This window comes from Vipera berus (assembly GCF_964194415.1).
Source record: "Vipera berus genome assembly, chromosome: 2".
Classification (NCBI taxonomy): Eukaryota; Metazoa; Chordata; class Lepidosauria; order Squamata; family Viperidae; genus Vipera; species Vipera berus.
The window spans coordinates 18,816,038-18,838,036 of NC_138203.1; the positions used below are offsets into that span (position 1 = coordinate 18,816,038).

A 21,999-nucleotide genomic window follows, 5' to 3' on the forward strand; every position below is an offset into this window, starting at 1 on the left:
TTAAATTATTAAGTATGTGGGAGAGTCATATTGAATGAATGAATGAATTGAATGAATGAATGAATGACAGCTCATTCATAAGAGTGAGTCTGGTGTGTGTTAACGCCACTTTCCTGGACAAAACTCAGAACATCCAGAAGTGGATCAGTAAGGTGGCACCCAAAGATGAGCTGTTAGAGAAATGTCTGAGGCAGCAGCAGATATGGAAGGAAGATCAAGCAGAGGAAGTGCCAAGGCAAAACAAGACTAAATAAGATGTACCGTTGATAGATAGCCGAGGTAATAGACATTAGAAAATCCTACCAATGATTACAAAGAGCCAGACTAAAAAACAGCACTGTGGCACTGATCACAGCAGCACAAGAACAGGCATGAAGCACCAGATCCATAGAAGCAGGAGTCCCCCTAGACAGGAAGTATGTAGAAAGGCCTCAAAAAGAATCCAATACGTGAAGAGAGGAGCAGCATAAACTGAATGGCACAACCAAGTAGCCGGCATTGTGTACAGGAACATTGGCATAGTATATGGGCAAGTCCAGATGGGAGATCCCACAGAAGGTACTGGAGAACAGTAGGACTGAGATGCTGCGGGATTTCCAGATCCAGCAGACAGCAGGTGCTGTCCAATTAACCAGACATCGTGGTGTTAGACAAGGACCAGAAGACAATAGTGGTGATAGATGTAGCAGTGCCAAGTGACAGCAACATCAGGGAAAAGAAGTAGGAGAAGATAGAGAAATACCAGGACTAAAGGAAAAATTAGAAGGAATATGGAAAGTAAAGGCCAAAGTGGTTCCAGTGGCGATAGGAGTATTCAGGACTGTGATGCCTAAGCTGAGAGAGTGGCTCCAACAGATCCCAGGAGCAATGTCTCTGTCCAGAAGAGTGCAGTGCTACAAATAATTAAGATTACACAGAACTCTCAAATTCCAAGTTGTCTGGGAGAGGTCCCAAAAGTGAGGAAGACACATATCACCATAGGAGTGAGAAAGGATTTTTAAAACTACTTCTAAGATTTATTTAGTAACCAATTTAAAACAATTTATTATCTTTCCCTTTGAATATGTAGAAAATTGTAGAAAAACGCAGGCAGAATGAAATCATGGCCAAGATTCAAGCGGCAGTTATCCAGATTCCAAAACCATTGCCACAGCATACTGACAAAGCGATTGAAGACCAAAAACTGCAGAAGAAAAAGAAGGAAGCAGAAGTAAGTAAGGAGATTTTATAGTTATTTAAAAAATACATAAGCAACAGCATGTACTACCTATTTTGGTTATCCTGAATCTTAATATAAATGCATTCATTTTTAAACACAAGTATTTTTATTGTGCAGCATTATACTTTGTTAATAATAATGGTGTCTGTCTTAAGAAGCTGACAGAACGTACAAAGATCCAGGTCTATAGAGCCTGCGTCTTGAGCACACTCTTGTACTACAGTGAGTCTTGGACGCTTTACATATGGCAGGAGAGAAAGCTGAACACCTTTCATATACACTGTCTCCGATGTATCCTTGGTATCACCTGGCATGACAAAGTTCCAAATAGCGCAGTCCTGGAATGTGCTGGAATTTCCAGCATGTATACTCTATTGAAACAGCGACATCTACGCTAGCTTGGGCATGTTGTGAGAATGGCTGATGGTTGGATTCCAAAAGATCTCCTGTATGGAGAACTAGTGCAGGGAAAGTGCCCCAGAGGGAGACCAGAGCTGCGATATAAGGATATCTGCAAGAGGGATTTAAAGGCCTTGAGAATGGACATCCAACAGCTGGGAAACCTTGTCCTCTGATCGTTCAGCTTGGAGGTTAAAGATGCAGCATGGCCTTCTCCAATTCGAAGAGACACTTGTGCAGCAGGCTGAGGCAAAGAGGCAGTCCCGGAGCCAGCAATATCTGGGGGCTGGACAGGGGACAGATTGCATCTGCCCTCAGTGTGGAAGGGACCGCCACTCTCGAATTGGCCTTTTTAGCCACACCAGACGCTGCTTTAGGTCCTCTTTCCAAAGCACGATACCATAGTCTCTCGAGACTGAAGCATGCCAGTGCCAATGATGATGAATAATGGTGTCTGATAAACTTGTGCATGAAATAGCATGTGCAGAGGGAGTTAAAACAGGAAAGATGGCAGTTCTGTATGTGCTGACATTGTACACGTGTGCAAAAGGGCAAGACTTCTATTGTGCTGCCACAAATGCTGTTTTTCCTGTTTTGATAGTCTCCCGCCTTCAGATACCACCACATACATGGAAAAGAATATAGCAACAGTGAAATAGATAATCAGAAACTTTTTCCTGAGCACCAAATTAAAATGCCTTCCACCAGTTCTTAAGCCAGTGGGAAAATATCTTGGTATAACATTTGCTCTGCTCATTGGACATCCCTATCATACAAAAGGCATGATGCTAGGAAAAGGTGCTGTCGTTATTTACGATATTCAGGGTACACTAAAGACAAGACTGAGTAGTTTCCCCAGCTTTGTTCCCTTCCCCTCCTCTAAATGTCATCTGCCAGCAGGAATTTATCCACCAATCTCTCTCCTTGATGTGAGAAGGAAATGGGACCAGGGAAGAGTCAAGATCATCTGGCTCGAGGGTTAGGCTCAGACACCTGGCAGCTACCGGGGATCAGCTAATCTGAAAGAACCTGATTTTCCCCCTGCCGAAGTAGATTGGCCTCAGATTACAGTGTTCAGAAGTTCAAGGGAAAGGGACTGTCCATGCCTGCTAAAATAACAACAGGAGTTGTTTTAATCTCACTCTCTGCAAGTCACCTCATTCCAACCCCACAAAATGATCAATGAAGTCTCTAGACTACACCTACGTAACACTGCTAGAGTTTGTTTGAGTACTTAATGGGAAAATAATACTTTAACACTGGAGCAGATAAGGACACTTTACAATGCATCATGTGTAGGTGGGAATGAGATAAGGCAGTATCAAGGACTTTGTGAGGTAGTTAGGTGCAAATGAGGAAAAAAGCTGTAGTAGCTATGTATAACGGATTCAGATCATTAAGACTTAGAGTTGGGAATTCACCCCTTTTTCTTCATAATAAATATGCAGAGGAAGGAACAGTCATAACCCACACATAACCCTTCAGTTAGACAGGAGTAAATATAAATCTAGAGAAAGGTGTTTTTTCCCCAGAATTTAGCTGAGGAATCCTTATTTAGAATCACTTTAAAGAAACACAGTGATTGCTAAAAGTAATAGTTCATATATTTTATGGGTAAGTAATCAGCAGGCTGCATAGGCCCCTGACCACTCCATTTATGGTCCTTGGAATCATCAGGGCTGAATTTTTTTTCAGGCTTTTAGTGGGGGTTGGATGGGTTTGGGGGCAAAATAAACCTTAAACCTTGCAGAGGCACTCATTTTGTTGCTCAATACCACTCAATCCCAAACAACAAACATATTCTTCCAAAAATGTATCCCTGTTCACTCCAGCAATGTCACATCCATAGTTTTCCCCTTGGAGATGCCGGTTAGATCTAGATCAGGGGTAGGCAACCTCGGCTCTTTTATGACTCATGGACTTCAACTCCCAGAATTCCTCAGTCAGCTATGCTGACTGAGGAATTTTGGGAGTTGAAGTTCTTGAGTCATAAAAGAGCCAAGGTTGCCTACCCCTGATCTAGATGTTGCCCACAGAGTGAAAAAAATTGTTAGAATTTACCATACTGCCATGTTAAAATCCAGTACAAATCTGCTGTCCTCCGTCTCCTTTCCCTTTCCTTCAGAAATGTTTTGAGGATAACATGCACTGTTCCTAAGACAGCAGAACAGACACAGCCCCCTGATTTTACAATGCCATATGTATGGCAAAACTCATATTATTTGGGTAACCATGCCACATTTTATTGTATTCACTTGTTTTAGTGGGATCTCGTTGAGATAATGTATGGATGTTCTTACCTGGAATTTTTGCGATCCTGCTTGCCCTGCTGGCACTGCATTTGTTAGGGAGAGAAGCTGCTGTTGGAAGCAAAAATGTCCATGTATGGAATGTAAAATTGAGCTTATAAAACTGGGTGGGCCTTCAATCATGCAACTGCAGCCACCATCTTGCTTTTTGTAATCTCCCCAACTGAACACTCCCATGGGGGAAAAAAAAGTGGTAAAGAGCTCAAGGTCTTGAATCTTTTCTGTTGTAAACTCTTAATAATTAAAAATGTTTCAGTTAACTATTATTGTTAATTATTCCAATTTTTTATAGGGCTATTGTTTTATTTGCTTATTTCACTTGCCTGCTTAAACATGAACAGTAATTAATTGGTACAATAGAAATTAAACCTATGCATTTACCGAAATCTTTTCCTTGGTTCTCATCTAATCACTTAACAGTTTGTAATACCATCAGACTCATACAGCTCATGGATAACATAACTTAATGAAGTTCCGATGGGCTTTATTAAGCTTACTGGCACAACCCCACCTTGAACATGGAAATCCCATGGCAGAGTGCATTTGTGCTTTGAACATCTTGTTAATTTGTAATGGGATGTCATAAAAAATTAAACAGAAGGAAATGAGTTAAAAATGCTTACTTTTTTCCAGATCACATACACTGAAATTAGGAACTTCGAAAAACAAATGAGGAAAGAGGCTGTTGTGCCTGCCAAACTCACAGAGAGGTAATGTTACTTCTAGTAAATTTTGCTCTGTTTTTCTGCTGGACTGTGTGGAAATAGAAACAACCTCCCATTGGCCAGACATCCTATTAATAAGCTTTTGTTTCAGTCATATAGATTGGCCTCCCGATTGGACTACTGCAACGCTTTCTACGTGGGGCTGCCCTTGAGGACCACCTGGAGGCTTCAGCTGGTGCAGAATGCAGCCATGTGGGTTGTGATGGGGGTTTCCCAATACTCACACGTAACACCTCTGCTCCGCGAGTTGCATTGGCTTCCGGTTGACCTCCGGGTGAGATTCAAGGTGCTGGTGATGACCTATAAAGCCCTAAATGGCTTGGGTCCAGGATATCTGAGGGAGCACCTGCTGCCGGCATCAAGCTCCCTTCGTCCTGTGCGCTCCCACAGGGAGGGTCTTCTCAGGGTACCGCCGGTAAAAGATTGCCGGCGGACAATACCCAGGGGGAGGGCCTTCTCTGTGGGTGCGCCTGCCCTCTGGAACCAGCTGCCTGTGGAGCTTAGGACTGCCCCTGACCTTCGTTCATTCAGCCGGGACCTGAAGACCTGGCTCTTTGAGCTCTCTGGCCTGGACTGAGAGTATTAATTGGGGTTTTAATTGGATTCTAATTGGGATTTTTATTTATTCAAGGTTAATGTAATCATTTTAATTGTTTTTAATTTTTGTAATTGTATTGTTTTTTTTTAAAAACCTTGTGAACTGCCCTGAGTCCTATGGGAGAAGGACGGTATATAAGTCTAATAAATAATAATAATAATAATAATAATAATAATAATAATAATAATAATAATAATAATAATAATATAATAATAATAATAATAATAATAATAATAATAATAATAATAATAATAATAGTAATAATATAGATGGTTAAATATGCTGTATTTGTAGTACTGTACTGACATAAAGCTGCTGGATAGATAACCTATCATGCGTAATTTCATTTTTCACTGGGAATACTTTATATTTCTCCATGCAGTTGAAATGTCAGCATATACTTCATTAATCAGCTGGTTTACTACCAATAACGTGGCCTCACCCAGCCATCTCTAATGCAATATAAACCCCATCCTTATTAGTTTGGCATAACAAAAGTTGGACAACTATAGAAGAAGCCATAAATTTCTACTGGAGAAATGCTGATTGTCTCAGCAGGGTGAAGATAGGCTATAACATTTCAGTTAATATTTTGGAGACAACTGACTTCAATAGATTATGGAATAATTAAATCACTCTGGGGCACTTAATACTACGAAGTGCACAGGGGAGAAATGATGTTGGAGACATTGTTAGTAACTTCATTCTTCTCCCCATGATTCTACTTATACGTAGTATGGCCTGACAGTTTATTTTTATAAAGATGTTGATCCCAAAAGTAGAGTGAGAGATCTCTGCCAAAATATGCTGTCTTAATAGAAGAGCAGTCTCGTGATACTTAACTTGTGATCCCCAGTTTGGCACACAAAAGAGAAGTCTGGTGAAAGGAAGGACAGTGCCCACCCACAAAGATCTCAAAGCTGTTGTTGTTGAGAAACAAGTTGTTTCTCTCAAAGATCTCAAAGCTGTTGTTGAGAAACAAGTTGTTTCTCTTTTACTGATTTCTTTTTGTTTCCTATCCTCCATCAGATTTCCCCCTCCTGCACTCTTATAGATATGGGGATTAGCCAAATTAGGATCATGAGATTATGGGTTTAAAGGAATTAAATCATCAAATCTTAATCCAGGTTCATTGCTTGATAGTTGCCATGGAAACTGGTTTTAGAGTTAAAGGCAAGGGTTGGGTTTTTTTCTTTCTTTTTTTTTTGTGAGAGCTAGATGTGGGAAAGATATAAATCAGGACAGTGAAGAATAGGATTATCTCCTGATCAGGAGGTAGCCAGGATATCTGCAAAAAAATGGAAAGATTCCAAAGCCATTCTATTCTTGTGATATTTTAAAGTGTATTTAGGTAGTCCTTGACTTATGACCGATCACTTGGTGATCGGTCAAAGTTACAAAAGACCCCTCCCCCCCAACAAAATATGTACAGCCAGGTTCTGAAGTTCTGAGGCTGCCCTCCCTCCAAGATCATTTGACCGCATTTTGGGCACATGGCCAAAATGATGGCTGTTTGCGGCATTTGGCAGTTAAATGACCACAATTTACATTTTTGCTAGAAATTGGTATTTGCTTCTAGTTTTCCACAAAAATCACCCATAGTGAACAATGGGCTTGCTTAACAGCTGCCACAAAAAAGTAAAAATGGGTCTGGTCATGTGGTTTACCTGTTTTATGACTCACAGTTTAGTGACTGTAATTGCCAGTTACAGATGTAAGTCGAGTACTATCTGTTTGTGCATTGATGGTGTTGTAAATATTCTATTATAATATAAAATATAAAAGAAAAATATATAATAGTAATAATAATGTAATACAATATAAAGCAACAGACAAGAAGCAGTTTCTTTCATTCTTTGTGTAAAACCTGTATCACCAGATGACCCATATTATTTTCTTAGTATGATGAGTGCGATAAAGCAGGCACAAGAACTAGCTACAGCAAAACCAGCCATTACTGACCTACTGAACACCTACTCAGATGATGAATATATTAGGAAAATTCAGAAACGTCTTGAGGAGGATACCTTTGCTCGAGAACAACGGGAGAAGAGAAGGAGAAAGATGTTAAGGGAGCAACTTATAGCCCATGAAGCACAAGAAGTGAGTGAGATACGCTGCCTTCTGATGTTTAGATGAGGCATTGATACTGTTGTAAATTAACCTGTTTGAAAAGACATGAAAAGTAAAAGCTATTACGAAACCTGCTTGGAGAATGAAGTAAATTGTAACTTTACTAGTGAAAATAATAAGCACATTTTTTACTTCCTGATCAGACTTAAATGTTAAACATAGTGGTAGATTTTTTTTTAAAAAAAGCAAAATACTAAAGCACAAAATCTGGAATTGTAAAAAACTAAAAATGAAATGCAGGGCAAATTCTTCAAATTTAAAATTACAGCACCTTGCTAGGTGATACTCTGGTTTTATGAGTGCATCAGGACTATTGAGACTAAGAATTGCTAATGGCCAAGCACCCATTTTTACTAGTACTTTTAGCGATACCTTTAACCTCTTTATCCACAAGCCCTTGAAATATACCGAAGCTAATTAACCCCACAAGAGATCAACTGAGGATACTATGCAACTTTTTTCACATTTACCTGAAAGTAAACCCCTTTCAGTGACTACCCAAAGTCAGCTGATAGGCTTTGTGCCTAAAGTGGGGCTACACTCCTGGTCTCCCAGTTTCCAGCAAAAGCCGTACATTACGTCACTCTTACTGGTTTCTTTATTATTTTAGGAGGCCTATAGAGAAGAGCAGCTTATCAACCGACTTATGAGGCAGTCCCAGCAAGAGCGGAGAATAGCTGTTCAACTTATGCATGTCAGGCACGAGAAAGAAGTCCTGTGGCAAAACAGAATTTACAGAGAAAAGCAGTTTGAGGAAAGACGCCTCAAAGAATTCCAAGAAGCTCTTGATAAAGAGGAGGTAGATATTCATTATTGTCTTCTTTGTTACTGTATTTTTCTCTTTTGCATTTCCCTCCCTAAGTGCTGGGTTTTAGCAAAACCACCAGAGAATGTGATTATGTGACCATGGGACATAGCAAATGGCCATGTTGCCAGGCACCCAAAGTTTAGTCACATGACCATGGGTGGGCAACCATCAGAACTTCAAGTTCGGGTTCATAATGTCAAACAGTTGTAAAACTGAAGTCTTCTTCTAAACCCTTGCAGTTTTGTTTTATTTTATTATTTTTAAACATTTCCAGCATGCCTTTACTTCTATATTTCTTTGTCTTGAAGAAATGTGAGGTCCAATATTGGTCCAGTATTTCCCCCCATTGTTTAGGGGGGGAAAGCAAATTGATTGCTTTTTAAGTTCAGTCATGCTTATTCCCAGGAGTTGAATCTCAGCATCAGACTTTCAATGTGCCTGTCTATATTAATACTACTGAACTTGCAGAAATGCCAACGTTGATTTGATGGCAGCTAGAAGAGTTTTCTGCAATGCAGCAATAGTAGCCCTAGCGGCTAGCCCAAAGAATGAAATATACTGTACCTAGTCCGAGAAGATTGCTGGACAATGTTTATGAAGCTTGTGCTATTCTTCCATTCTTCTGGAAAAAGTTAACTTTTTCATCCTTCGAAGTGGATGAAAGATTTGATTGACAGTGTTCACCAAAGATTCACTTCCACATATAGGTAGTTCTCGATTTATGACTACAACTGAGCCCAACATTTCTGTTGTTAAGTAAGACATTTGTTAAGTGAATTTTGACCTTTCTTGCCACAGTTGTTAAGTGAGTCACTGCAGTTGATAAGTTAAGTGACTCTGGCTTCCCCATTGACTTTGTCAGAAGGCACATGACCTCAGGACACTGCAACCGTCACAAATATGAACCAAGTTAGTAACACGGTTCTTAAGTGAATCTGGATTCCCCCTTGATTTTGCTTGTCAAAAGGTTGCAAAATGTGATTACATGACTGGGACACAGCAATGGTCATATGTATGCCAAGCATCTGAATTGTGATCACATGATCATGGGCTTGGTACAAAGGTTATAAGCGTGAAAAATGGTCATAAGTCACTTTTTTCAGTGCTGTTGTAACTTTGAACGGTCACTAAATGAACCGTTGTAAGTTGAGGTCTACCTGTATGTAGTTGTAATAAAGTGCAGTCCCTTATAAATGGTCCTTTTGAGGCCACCAGAACTTTATTTTGAAATGATAGAAACATCCACTAGAGGCCACAATTCTCTTGTGTGCCAGAGAGACTTAAATACATAGGAAGCTATAGAATCAGAAAGAAGTGTCCTCATTTAGTCCTTACATTTATGCATATTTGAAGAGGTCAAATCAAAGAATTAGCAGAATAACAGTCAACTGATCATCATGTTCTTCTGTCACCTGATATAGTTAGCAGAATTCTAACTTTAGTAACAGCGGAATAATTGGGTTAACATACTGGTTGAACAATGTGTTTCGTGAAAGGGAGATGATTAGTGGACGAAAATGGAGGAAAGTCCAGTCAAAGAACATTCTGAGGCTTGCCTGTTCCAGTCCTTTCAGAGGATGAAAACAGTTCATACCTGCCCTTGCACAGGCGCATTGGTTTGCAAGATACACATTTGACAGTATGTCCGTCTTCTCCAAATTCTTTATGTTCATGCAAATCTGATGGACTGCACTGATTGCTTTCCTTGCTGTTACAAAATAGAACAAATAGTGCCTGACAGGATTCTTAAAGAGATCTACGGCTGAGGATCTGATTTGCATCATAGCTATTAAATGAGCAAAATAAATGCTTATAGTGGACATCCGTGGCAGATGTGGGTTGAGCAGCAAATGAAAAAATGGGTATGCCATTTCTTCTCAAAGCCCTTTTTGTGTGCACCATGATGTTGCACACATATGTATAAGGAGCAAAGCTTATGTTGCAACCCTCGTGTTGATATTCTTCATATCAGCAGATTCTGAAGATGCTCCAATACTTATTCAAATGTTGCAGGTGTTCAGTGGATATTAAATCAACATCAGTGTTTAATCTGGAGCTGATATAATCCTTTTCTGAACTGGAATTTTTGGCTAAGGGTGTGCAGTGTTTGGATTTAATTCCAAAAAAACAGTGAGGCTCAAACATAGTATGTGTCTGCATTCTTTAAAACATTGGTATTCTATCCCAGGATCCTATGGCTGCCTTTTTCAACTCTCGCATGATCCCAAGAAAAAGTATTGCTGGTCTCCATTCTTTCACAAGACCATTTATATAAGATTGTATGTATGTGTACTATTAATAATGACCGCAAGGTTTAAATAATTTGACTTCTTGTCTTATCAATTTGAGGAAATTGACCATTTTTCTCCCATCTCATTTTAGGCCCTTGCAAAACAAGAAAAAATTGAACTTGCAGAACAGGCCCTTAGAGAAAAACAACTACATACAAAACTTGCTGCTGAAAGAGCTGAGGCTCGCTATAAGAAGCATTACGAAATTTGCTGGGAAGTGGTTGAACAAATCATTGATTTAGCAACTAAAATAGGAGAATATAGAACACTAACAAATAAGTAAGTCCCTAATACATATACAATTTTGTTTTTGTTTGTTTTGTTTTTGCATTCCCTTTTGGCTAGGTTGGGAAAAGTGAGCAAAGTTACAGAAATATAGTTCACTTCAATTTGATCCTCAGGCGTGTAGATGAGAAAACAGCAATAAAGCCTGAGTAAAATTTGGGCTTGAGAACTCAATATATAGGAACAATTGCTGAGATCTGTTGAGATGTCCTCTTCAACCTACCCAGTGTGAACTCACCATGTGGAGATTTAAGAAAAACCAAATTCAGATGAATCCACTAATTATAAAGTGTGTTTTTGTCCTGGCATCAAGGTGACATCCTCCTTAGTTTACTTTTATTTCATCACCTTGTAAAAATCTAGTGATTGATCCAAATTTGGGACTAGGGAAAGCAGTTGTGCCTCATAGTTTTCTTTAGGTTGATATTAGGTATTATAATCCACTCTAACAGGCTGCTATCAACTGAGTTATAAACATTTAATTAAATAAGCTATAGGAAAATTAAAGAATGAACTCTAACCTGAGTTTCCTTTAGAGTGGTACCCATTAGAGTGGTGAACCCCATCTCCCAGCATTTCCTGCCACCAAAATGTGTATTGTATGTACATAACCTTTATGTAAACTTTAAGTTACATAACTTAAAGCAGTGCTTCTTAACCGTGGCCACTTGAAGATGTGTAGAACTTTGGCTGCTTGAAAAAGCATGCTGGATGGGGAATTCGGGGATATCTGGCCAAGACAGAGAAACACACTGCCTTAAAAATATCTACCATACAGATTTTTTCAAAATATTTTTGTGCTAGCTATCAGTTTGAAAAGTTGGGGATGAGTTATTTCTTAAGTTATGCAATTAATGCTCAGTATAACATTAATCAACAATACCAGACAAGAACAATACCAAAGAACATTTAATTGTATAGTTGTTTTTGTGATAAGACTATTGTATATATACATATACACATCTACTGTTAGATGTTATGCTGAGATATCCTCAACAATCTAATGCATTATTTCAAATAATCACGAATTGTATACTCTTAGTAAAATAAAAATAATTCCAGATAAGCCCATCTGTTTTTTATCATTTTATTGATCAAATATTTCTGGTCAAATTCCCCCCATATACATATTCAGAATAGTGTCCAGAATAATTTTCTTAAGTGGAAAATATTAAAATAAAACCTTGTCAAATAGTACCCATGTCTGTTCTAAAATGAAATCCCAGATCTGTTTGACTAATTGAGTTTAATGTGGATTGATCCAAATTTAGCAGTTGCTTCTTTTTGACATAATGCAACTGGAAATATTCCTGGCCAGAGGGAAAAAAACCGAGAGCATGGATGAGCACATACAATCGTTAGCTGTCTGTTGCCTCTTCATTTTGCTTAGTATATTTATCTGGAATATTGATGCCCTGAATTTCAGAGATCCTCAGGTAGAGTAGACTGATACACCTTGTCCCTCTAGAGGCAGATATCTTGTGCACTATCCAGATTCCTGACTTATCAACTCCAATTGAAATCAAGTTTAGAGATTTTTTTTCTCCCAGCCAAATATATGCAAGGTTCTTTCTTTATATATGTACATGTGTAGGTAGGTATATTATGTCTACCAAGTCATGTTCCTAAACAGAGCTGTAGTGGCACAGTGGTTAGAATGTATGGCAGGCTAACTCTGCCCACAGAGCCACCAGTTCAATATTAACCAGCCCAAGGTTGACTCAGCCTTCCATCCTTCCAAAGTCCATAAAATGAAGGCCCAGATTGTTGGGGTCAATATGCTGATGCTAAACTGCTTAGAAAGTGCTGTAAAGCACTATGAAGTGGTATAGCACTATGAAGTGCTATTGCTAAACAGGAACAGAATAAAAAATAACAATTAATAATTGATTAACATTAATTGCCTATAAAAGAAGGAATCACATTTATAAACCATATCTATGTTTACATATCATATCCATAATAGCAATAGCTTATACTTACATACTGCTCCTTAGTGTTTTACAGCACTCTGGTTGGTTTACAACAGGGGTGTAAAACTCAATTTCATTGAGGGCCGCATCAGCATTGCGGTTGCCCTCAGGGGGCCAGGTGGGTATGGCCTGGGTGGGCGTGGCCTACTGGGTGGGCGTGGCTAGAGTGCATATGGCCTACTGGGTGGGCATGGCCAGCTCTACATCGTTCGAATCAAGGGTGCCTATGGGGGCCTGGGCAGGAGTGGAACAGATCTCGGGGTCTCTGGCAGAAGGAGGGTCTCTGGGCCAGGGTCAAGGCAGTTCCCTCACTGTTTCCAAGATGGCTTCGCGGGCCACATGAAACCACTTCGCGGGCCGGATCCGGCCCCCAGGCCTTGTGTTTGACACGTCTGGTTTACAATGTCAACATATTGCCCCAACCATCTGGGTTCTCATTTCACCAACCTAGGAAGGATGGAAAGCTGAGTCAACCTCAAGTCCCGTCAGGATGAAACTCCAGGCTCCGGGCACAGTTTGCCTGCAGTACTAAATTCTAACCACTGTGCCACCAGGCTATTAGCTAATCACTCGGGCTATTAACTATTACTAACCACAAGCAACTTTCAGGCACAGATACAGACCAGTTTACAGAAACACAGATACATGCTCCTTTTATTCTTTTCAGCAGTAGCAAGAAAGAATAAAAAGTGGGTATGAAAGAGAAAGAGACACAAAACTGAATTGAGATTCAGGTGAGGAAGAGAGGAAGGAAAAGAGCAAAAATCTTGTTTATGCACTGTAAAAAGCTTTACAATTCATTAGACAACTAGTCGTTCCCAAGCTACTATTCATAAAAGGTAGCATATGTTTTAGCAATGATTATTTGCAATTACTTCAAGTTCCTGCCCATTTGGGTTTTTTTCAACAGTTTGAGTATAAAATAATATTTCAACAGCCAATTCCCAAGTTAATTGAGGTAAAAACTGATCTTCCTAATGTGTAATTGAACCATTTTGTGTAAACTGAATTTTTTAAAAAAAAAATTCACTACGTCTTCCTCTTTGCAGAGTTATTTCATGTTCCGTATTTCATTTAACCATTGATCACTTTCATTGATTAAAAAGCATGTTCCCTTTATAGTAAATACAGTTTTGTTTTTCTTGATTTCCACAGTTTAATTCCTGCAAAGCTAATGCGTGACTGGAAGGAAATTTTCTTAAAAGGAAAGCCAATTTATGAGCAAGCTGACATCAGCGATTTGCCAGCTGAGCCAACTCCAGAACAATTAATAGAACTGGACAAAATTAATTTGCTAGATGAGAAAGATTATGATGACTATAAGGTACTCCCAACTGAAATGGCCTAGTGGAAGAATATATAGCTCATAAAATCATTGTTCATGAACATCACATTTGTTTTGTGATTGATGCATAGATTTCATATTAGCATAATAAGCATTTTGGCAGAATTAAATGTACTTTATATTCCATTTTTCTAGGATTTGGCAATGCACTAATTCATGCCACTCTGGATGATTATCTGTCACAGTCCTTTCAATTGCCCCTCATATGCAATAACAATAATATACAAGAGGTCTGAGGCTGTGATATTTTACTTAAATAGAAATTAAGCTGTAGTACGTTACAGTGTGCTAGAAAATGTTAATGCAAAGTAATACACAAAACCTGATATGAAATAAACACTGTCTGTCACTGAATGAGTAGTCTTCTTTCATTGGTATTTTCTAGTACAATTCTTGTGTATCTTAAGAGCAGTTCATTTCAGTATCTTTAGTTTTATAATAGGCGGTTCTCAGAATTATCATTATCTCTTTTTAGGAATCTTTGAAGAGGTAAGTATATATTTAAATATAAATTCCCTCTCTCCCATTCCATTGCCAAAGCAGACATGATTAAATAATTGAATTCAGAATATTTGCCTTTTTTGATTTCCATTCTTTATGCCTTGTTTTCAGATTTCTCTATTTGCAGCTCAACTGCACTGAGAAAAAAGGATATATTATTTGGGTTGGGTTTGGATTTTTTCTATCCGCTTGTCTGCACTATCTTCATAAATAGCCTGTATGTTTATTTCTTATCTTGTTTGGGAAACCACATTTATATGTTCTTTTTGTACCCACATCCTGAACACAAATGGTACATTTTATTTTCATCAAGTTGTAAGCCTTAGAATCTGTGCGGCCTTTTTGAATTAACACAAAACAATTTAGCTTCTTTCTTATTTCTGTAAGTGAAGGTTATTTCTTTGTTCATACTACAAATTATATATTTTTTAAAAAGATGCCCTATTTTGTTCATCAGAGTTACAGTGATAAATTCCCAAGATGCTTCTGCATTAACCTATTAGGTTTACATTGCTCCAGTGAAATAAATAGGTATACTATGCCTTTTATCTTCAGTGTGATCCATATATTATTTTACAGTTGCTGTTTTCCTTCTAGTAAGATGTCAAAGATTGAAGTTATCACTAGCATAGCGATCATCTAAGCAGGAACCACATTAGTGCTGCCTGTATTAGAAAGGTGCAGCAAAAAAATGAGTTCATGCTAACATGGGTGCAGAGAGCATGCAGCCATGCCATGTGAAAGTAGCATCTGCATCAACTACAGGTAATCCTTGACTTACAACCCCAATTGAGCTCCAAATTTATGTTGCTAAGTGAAACACTTGCTGAGTTTTGCCCCATTTACTCTTGTTAAGTAAATCACAGCAATTGTTAAGTTAGTAACACGGGTTGTTAAGTAAATCTGGCTTCCCCATTGACTTTGCTTGTCAGAAGGTCACAAAAGGGGATCACATGACCCCAGGACACTGCATCTGTCATGATCTGAATTTTGATCATGTGATCATGGGATGCTGCAATGGTCATAAGTCACTTTTTCAGTACTGTTGTTACTTTGAACAGTCACTAAATGAACTTGTAAGTCAAGGACTACGTGTGGTAACATATACATCAGGTCTTTATGTGTAACCTATTTACACAGAAAGAAAAACTGAGGTCTGTGGACAGATAGCTTCTAAATTTCAAAACATTCTTTATTTGAAAGTGTTTGAACTATTTTTCTCAGTGTAGCTCTTTAGTTGAGCTACCTTATCTGGCTGCAACAACCCAGGTGGCCACTAGATGACTTCACAGAATTATTGAAAAACCTGACTTTGCTTCTAATGGTCCAGATAACTGCAGCCCAGATAGTTGGCTCTACTTATAATCCATTTTTATTGATAATGATATAAGTGCCTGATTAAATAATCATAGGCAATAAGTGTATTGGTTTCCAACAGAAAGTAGGCTTGTACGTATTCTGGACAGTCAGTGTGGAATAGCTTCTTTCTATGTACTATAAACAATGTATTAATGTTCTGAATGGACAAAAAATACTTTGTGCTGAAATGATCATATCATGGTCAGCTGCCAACCAGTCATTTCTTGTATCTTCATTTTTTAAAACATTCTCAGCATACAAGTTTCCATTTTTGTTCAGGTTTGTAAGATTTTTCCTATTTAGCATTTTATGGAATCCTATGGATTCCATAAAAGAAAGGGGAAAATTAATGTAGTTGCAAATGTAAGGACATTGTGCTTGTTTATTTGCAAATTTTATTAAAGTGCACTTGGGGGAGGAAGTCATAAAAACAGCATACCCCAAATTACAAACCATGTAATCTACGAACTTGGCATTGTAACTGTTACTATTACCATGGTTGAGGAAAGGACACAGTTTGGAGAGAAAAGCATGTTTTTTTGTGCAGGAAGAGGCAAATTAAATTTCTGGTAACTCAGTAATGCTCAGAAAATGTCTTATCTCAAATCCCCATAGAATCATTATCAATATCATCTCTATGGAGACACATTATTCAGCTGGATGAACTAATGGTCTGCACTCCTGTAAGACAACTTCATATTCAGTATTTCTTTTCTCTGTAGAATTGTGGATAATTCATTTAAGCATAAAAATAGCACTAAAATAAAAATGTGGTTTTATGCAATTTGTAATCTTGATGCCACAGATTACTTGCTTGGAAATGTAATCTGGAAGACTCAGAGCTTCTTCAAGTTCCAAAATAATGGCAAAAACTGAAAAGAGATATGGCTGTGTAAAAGAGCAAACCAAGCAGTCTTTGCATTGATAATCAGTTATATCTTTGGCAAGGCTCATGTGGCTGTTTCGCAAGCTGTTCCTGATGTCTTTACATACTTTGCAAAATGACTGCCCAAGCTTTGCATGAGCCTTGCAATTGCTTTAGTGGTTCAAAGTGAGATGCTTTGCTGGTGCTCTTGCACATTCTTGAAGCACCTCTTTCAAACGCTTTTCTGAGCCCTAAAAAGTGGTTACAGATAGTCCTTAACTTACAACAGTTCATTTAGTTTGAACTTACAACGGCACTGAAGAAAGTGACTTATGACTGTTTCACATGACCATTGCAGCATCCCTGTGGTCACGTGATCAAAATTCAAGAGCTTGGCAACTGACTCATATTTATGACGGTTGCAGTGGCCCAGGGTCATGTGATCACTTTTTTCGACCTCCTGACAAGCAAAATCAACAGGAAAGCCAGATTCACTTAACAGTCACGTTACTAATTTAACAACTGCAGTGATTCAGTTAAGACCTGTGGTCAGAAAGGTTGTAAAATGGGGCAAAACTCACTTAACAATTGTTTCACTTAGCAACAGAAATTTTTCGGCTCAATTGTGGTCATACTCAAGGACTACCTATACTACTAAATACATTCCAGTATTTGATACTGTATACCAAAACAATATACAGTATAATTCTTTAATATTATTTCATTAATGGACATTAAGGAACTGTAGTGCCTGGAATTAATAGAAGAGAATATATTTAGAGTTCTTCGTACCTTCTGAGCATGGTTGTTTGCTTGCAGATGTTTCATTACCCAATTATATAACATCATCAGTGCCAAAGAGGGTGCTCTCTATTTAAATACAGTAGCATGAATTCCCTGGAGGTTTTGGATTTAGCTTGGTAAATAAAACCAAGCAACCCAACTAAACCAACAAATCAAGGTTGATAAATTTAGTAAATCCAAGCTCCAAAAATCCTCGAGAATTCCTGGAAGCCCGACATTCAGACAAATCAACCCAATAGACATCTTTGTATACAATTCAAAAGAGACAATGAAAAGCTAAGAAGGAAGCAAACAGTCCAGAACACATTCTGTTCAGCAACCAACACCCAGATAAGCAGGGATTGACACCAGACACACAGTGAAGCAAAAAACACCCTAATCAAGGAACTACCAAGAAAAAGCCATAGCCTCTTCAACACTGGCAGGCACGCTACTCTATAAAATGGAGCAAACCCCACACTCACTAGCACTGATAATGTTACCTTGTTGGATAATGAAATACATGCAAGCAGACAGCCAGGCTCAGAGAGCACCAAGGACTCCATAATGACTGGAATATCATGATCTTCTGTTTTCAAAGTGGTTTTTACCTAGAGATGTTTTTGCGTTTTTGATTGCTGTTTTCAGTTTTTTAGGATATCTGAGGATATTTCTTTCCAAAATACTGGCAGTTACTTTTAAAAAGCAATTAGTTAATAAATTATTAGTTAATAATAAATAACTGGTTGGATTCCAGCTAAGGTGGCTTCTATTGACTTTCTCGGCAAAACTTAAGTCATTGATTTTCATGGCAATTAAGTGTATCTGATTTAATTTCCATTCAGTCTATGGATTCATCACCTGTAGAAGTGATCCTGAAAGATCTCCTATAGTTTTTCTTCAGTAAATCCTACAGAAAACAACTTAGTAAATATAGTTCCAAATATTAATGGGCTACCGTTTCTTCATCCAGCAGACCTCTTGCTTATTTTGCTGCTTGCGTGAAATTATTTGTAATAACCTATATGCAATTTCTGGTCATCTCTAGTTACAGAACTACAATAATGTTTACTATAAATTCATAGTTAGTTAATCTGATGTCTTCCAGACATTTGGAATACAGAGTTCCAGAGTTCCTTGTTATTGGTATGCTGAGTTCCTTGTTATTGGTATGCTGTTAAGGCTGGTAAGAGTTGAAATCATAGGTCTAATAGACATAGGCTGTTGACTCCCAAGGTAAATATAACACTGGGTGAAATATTTTCATAAAATGTTGGGATAACCTTTGAAGAAATTCACTCAGTACACTTGAAATATGCAAATTGTATATGACCCATCTTGTCTTTCTGCCTCTCAATGGCACATGTAAGTATAGGCTGTTCATACGATAGGTATTCATTTTAAAAAGCTGATTTTAACAGAATAACAGAGTTGGAAGGGACCTTGCAGGTCTTCTAGTCCAACCGCCCCCCCCTCCCCGGGCTCAGGCAGGAATCCCTATATCATTTTAGACAAATGGTTGTCCAATCTCTTCTTAAAAACTTCCAGTGTTGGAGCATCCAGAACGTCTTGGGGGGAGGCAGGGGGAACTGTTGCCATATTATTGAATATATTTATAGCCCAAAATGCTGCTTGCTATATTTTCTGTTGTGTATTCAGACTTGAACTAAGAACAAGTATGGCTGCATCTTCTGTAATGCTTAATTTGATTCAGGAGACATTGTTCCAATTCTTTACCAGTCTGTTTTCCCAGTCCTAACCAAGAGGATGCTTAGTGAGTTTGCAAATGTATCACATGCTTACAGTTTGTTTTGAACAGCTTTACAACATTGATGAATGTTTTTAAATAGATGAAACCTTAAACATTGTTACTGAATAATCCTCCCCCTCTTCCTGTCTCTTCATGCCTTCTTCTCTTGGTTTGTTAATTGGCATTCATTACCTCAGTATTTCTCAGCCTTGGCAATTTTAAGATGTGTGGACTTCAACTCCCAGAATTCACCAGCTGACTGGGAAATTCTTGGAATTGAAGTCCGTATATCTTAAAGTTGCCAAGGCTGAGAAACACCACATTATCTAAATAAAGTAGAAAATTGTGGCTTAATAGAACCCAGGATATTTTCATCAAAGCTTATGTGAAATGGTTTGGAGCAGCAGATAAGGATATGCACTTATTTCTAATTTATGAAATTGAGGGTCGTTTGTTTGAGCTCAGCCATAGCTCATGTGTCTATGCAAGCTAAGAGTTGTAAGAAATAACAAGTTGTGCCCCTTTGCCCATGATTCTTTTTTCACTGTGCACCTGGAGCCACTTCCTAACTTGGTTAGAGTACTGCATCATTTCTATTTACACTTGAACTAGCAAACATGGTTTGAATGTATTACTTTACAAAAAGTTACAATTGATTTCTACTGTTACATTGGTGAGAAAATTAAAAATGTATCTGTCTATTTTGGATGTAACAGCCAACTATGTTTTTCCTGAATCAGAGATTGATTTAGAGCTAAGCAGACTCACAAAAATTAAATCTATTCCTTCAATAATTATTTGGAAATGTACAGCAAAATCCAGACATGTTTTTGTTTTTTAATTAATTAGTTCTGCTGCTAAACAAAAAGTCGGATACTATATATGTATTCTGTAGTATTGTGGCATCAGTCAACATAATTTATATTGTAACTCAATTTAATTTGTTCTTTGCAGTAAACAATTATGTGCTTCCCAGAATTCAATAGAATATTTGTTGTAGGATTACAGCAGTGAAGAGTAATCTGTAGTTACTACTTCCTGTGATTGTACTTTCGCTGATGCTGCTTGAAACTACATCTGCTTTTTTTGTAATTGCAACCATTTAGTTTGTAATTACTAATACCAAGTCGAGTATCCTCAACCTTTAGCTGTGCATTTGATCTTTCATTTTCTATTGTTTGAAGATAGGAAAAACATTTGCTGTCTTCTAATCATCAGGTACCGCACCAGTATTTTACAAGTTTTGAAAGATTTTTGCCAGACCATTGGTATCTGGTAGTGGCCTTGGAGATTTAACTAATTAAAAGTAAAAACATATTTCCTGAACGTGTTTTTATTAGACTCAAACGTTGCTCCTGTTCTTTGCAATTTCTTGTTGAACACATTTTTTTCCCTTGGAGAAGACCAAATCAAACTAGGAGTTGAATAACTTTGTCTTTTTTTATCTGTTAGCATATTGTTATCTTCTCTGAGGAGCTACTGTGAAACTTTGTTTTATTTTAAATAAATGTAAAGGAACTTCTGTGGTGATTGTTCTTAGCATCCTTCAGCAAATTCAGTTCTTTAGAATTTAGATTGCCTGACACTATTTATTCACCAATCCCTCCCTCCATGTATTCATCCAAAGAAACGCTGGGTGGCCATAAAATTGAATTACAAGTACAGGTAGTCCTTGACTTATATGCATTTGTTTAGTGACCATTCAAAATGGTATTGAAAAAAGGGACTTATGACATGTTGTCACGTTGATGACTGTTGCAGAGTCACATGATCAAAATTTGGGCACTTGGCAACTGGCATGTATTTATGACATCTGTAGTGTCCCAAGGTCATGTGATCACCATTTGTAACCTTCCTAGCCAAGTCTGGCAAGCAAAGTCAATGAGTGAAGCCAAATGTGCTTAACGACCATATGATTCACTTAACTGCAGTGATTTGTTCAACAGCCATGGCAAAAAGATCATAAAATGGGGCACAATTCATAATTACTGCCTTGCTTAGCAGTAGAAATGTTGGGCTCAATTTTGGTCATAAGTCAAGGACTGCCTGTAGTCTTTGTTTAGCAACTGTTCAAGCGCAATGGTGATGAAAAAATAACATGGCAACCATTCCTTGGATTTATGACATTTGCAGATCTGCAAAACAAAGGAAAGCTATAGTAAAATTTAATGTTTCACTTACCAACTGCTTTATTTTACAGCCAAGTAGCATGTCCCAATTGTGGTAGTTTAAAAAGAACTACTGTTAATAAGTAATATGCCTATAATTACCTGCATGCACTCTTTGTTAGAGGCTTTTTTTAAAAAATCCCCTATGTGTGTCCTTTTTTTGTTTTCAGGTCTTCACTAAGGTAGGCCAGCTTTCACTCTTTCTTTCTCTCCACATTTTAAGATAATTGCCTCTGACATGTCCAAACAATAGCAGAAGGAATTTCAACTATTCTGTATTAAGGTTAATAGAAGTTAATAGACTCTTCTCCCTCCTTTTTAAAAATTTCCAGAGGTGGTTTGTCAAAGTACAAAGAGAAATTTATTAAGGTATAAGCCTTTATTGATTACTGCTGAACATCAGATTAATTATTCATCCTGCTTTGGCAAGAATGTGTGAATTCCACTTTTGGCTCATTTATATCTGGTTACACCCTGTTTAGGGACGC

General features: G+C 37.9%; 1 protein-coding gene across 1 annotated transcript in view; it reads left to right on the forward strand.

Moving 5' to 3' along the window:
• The window catches only part of SPEF2 (sperm flagellar 2), a gene marked incomplete at its 3' end in the record, with an annotated part of 87,637 nt that overhangs the window by 12,557 nt on the left and 53,081 nt on the right, over window positions 1-21,999 (forward strand). The window contains exons 5-10 of the mRNA XM_081316383.1: window positions 1,070-1,210; window positions 4,561-4,637; window positions 7,152-7,353; window positions 7,994-8,182; window positions 10,574-10,761; window positions 13,896-14,064. Coding sequence (XP_081172509.1) covers window positions 1,070-1,210; window positions 4,561-4,637; window positions 7,152-7,353; window positions 7,994-8,182; window positions 10,574-10,761; window positions 13,896-14,064 — 966 coding nt within the window. The remainder of the gene's footprint in view (window positions 1-1,069; window positions 1,211-4,560; window positions 4,638-7,151; window positions 7,354-7,993; window positions 8,183-10,573; window positions 10,762-13,895; window positions 14,065-21,999) is intronic.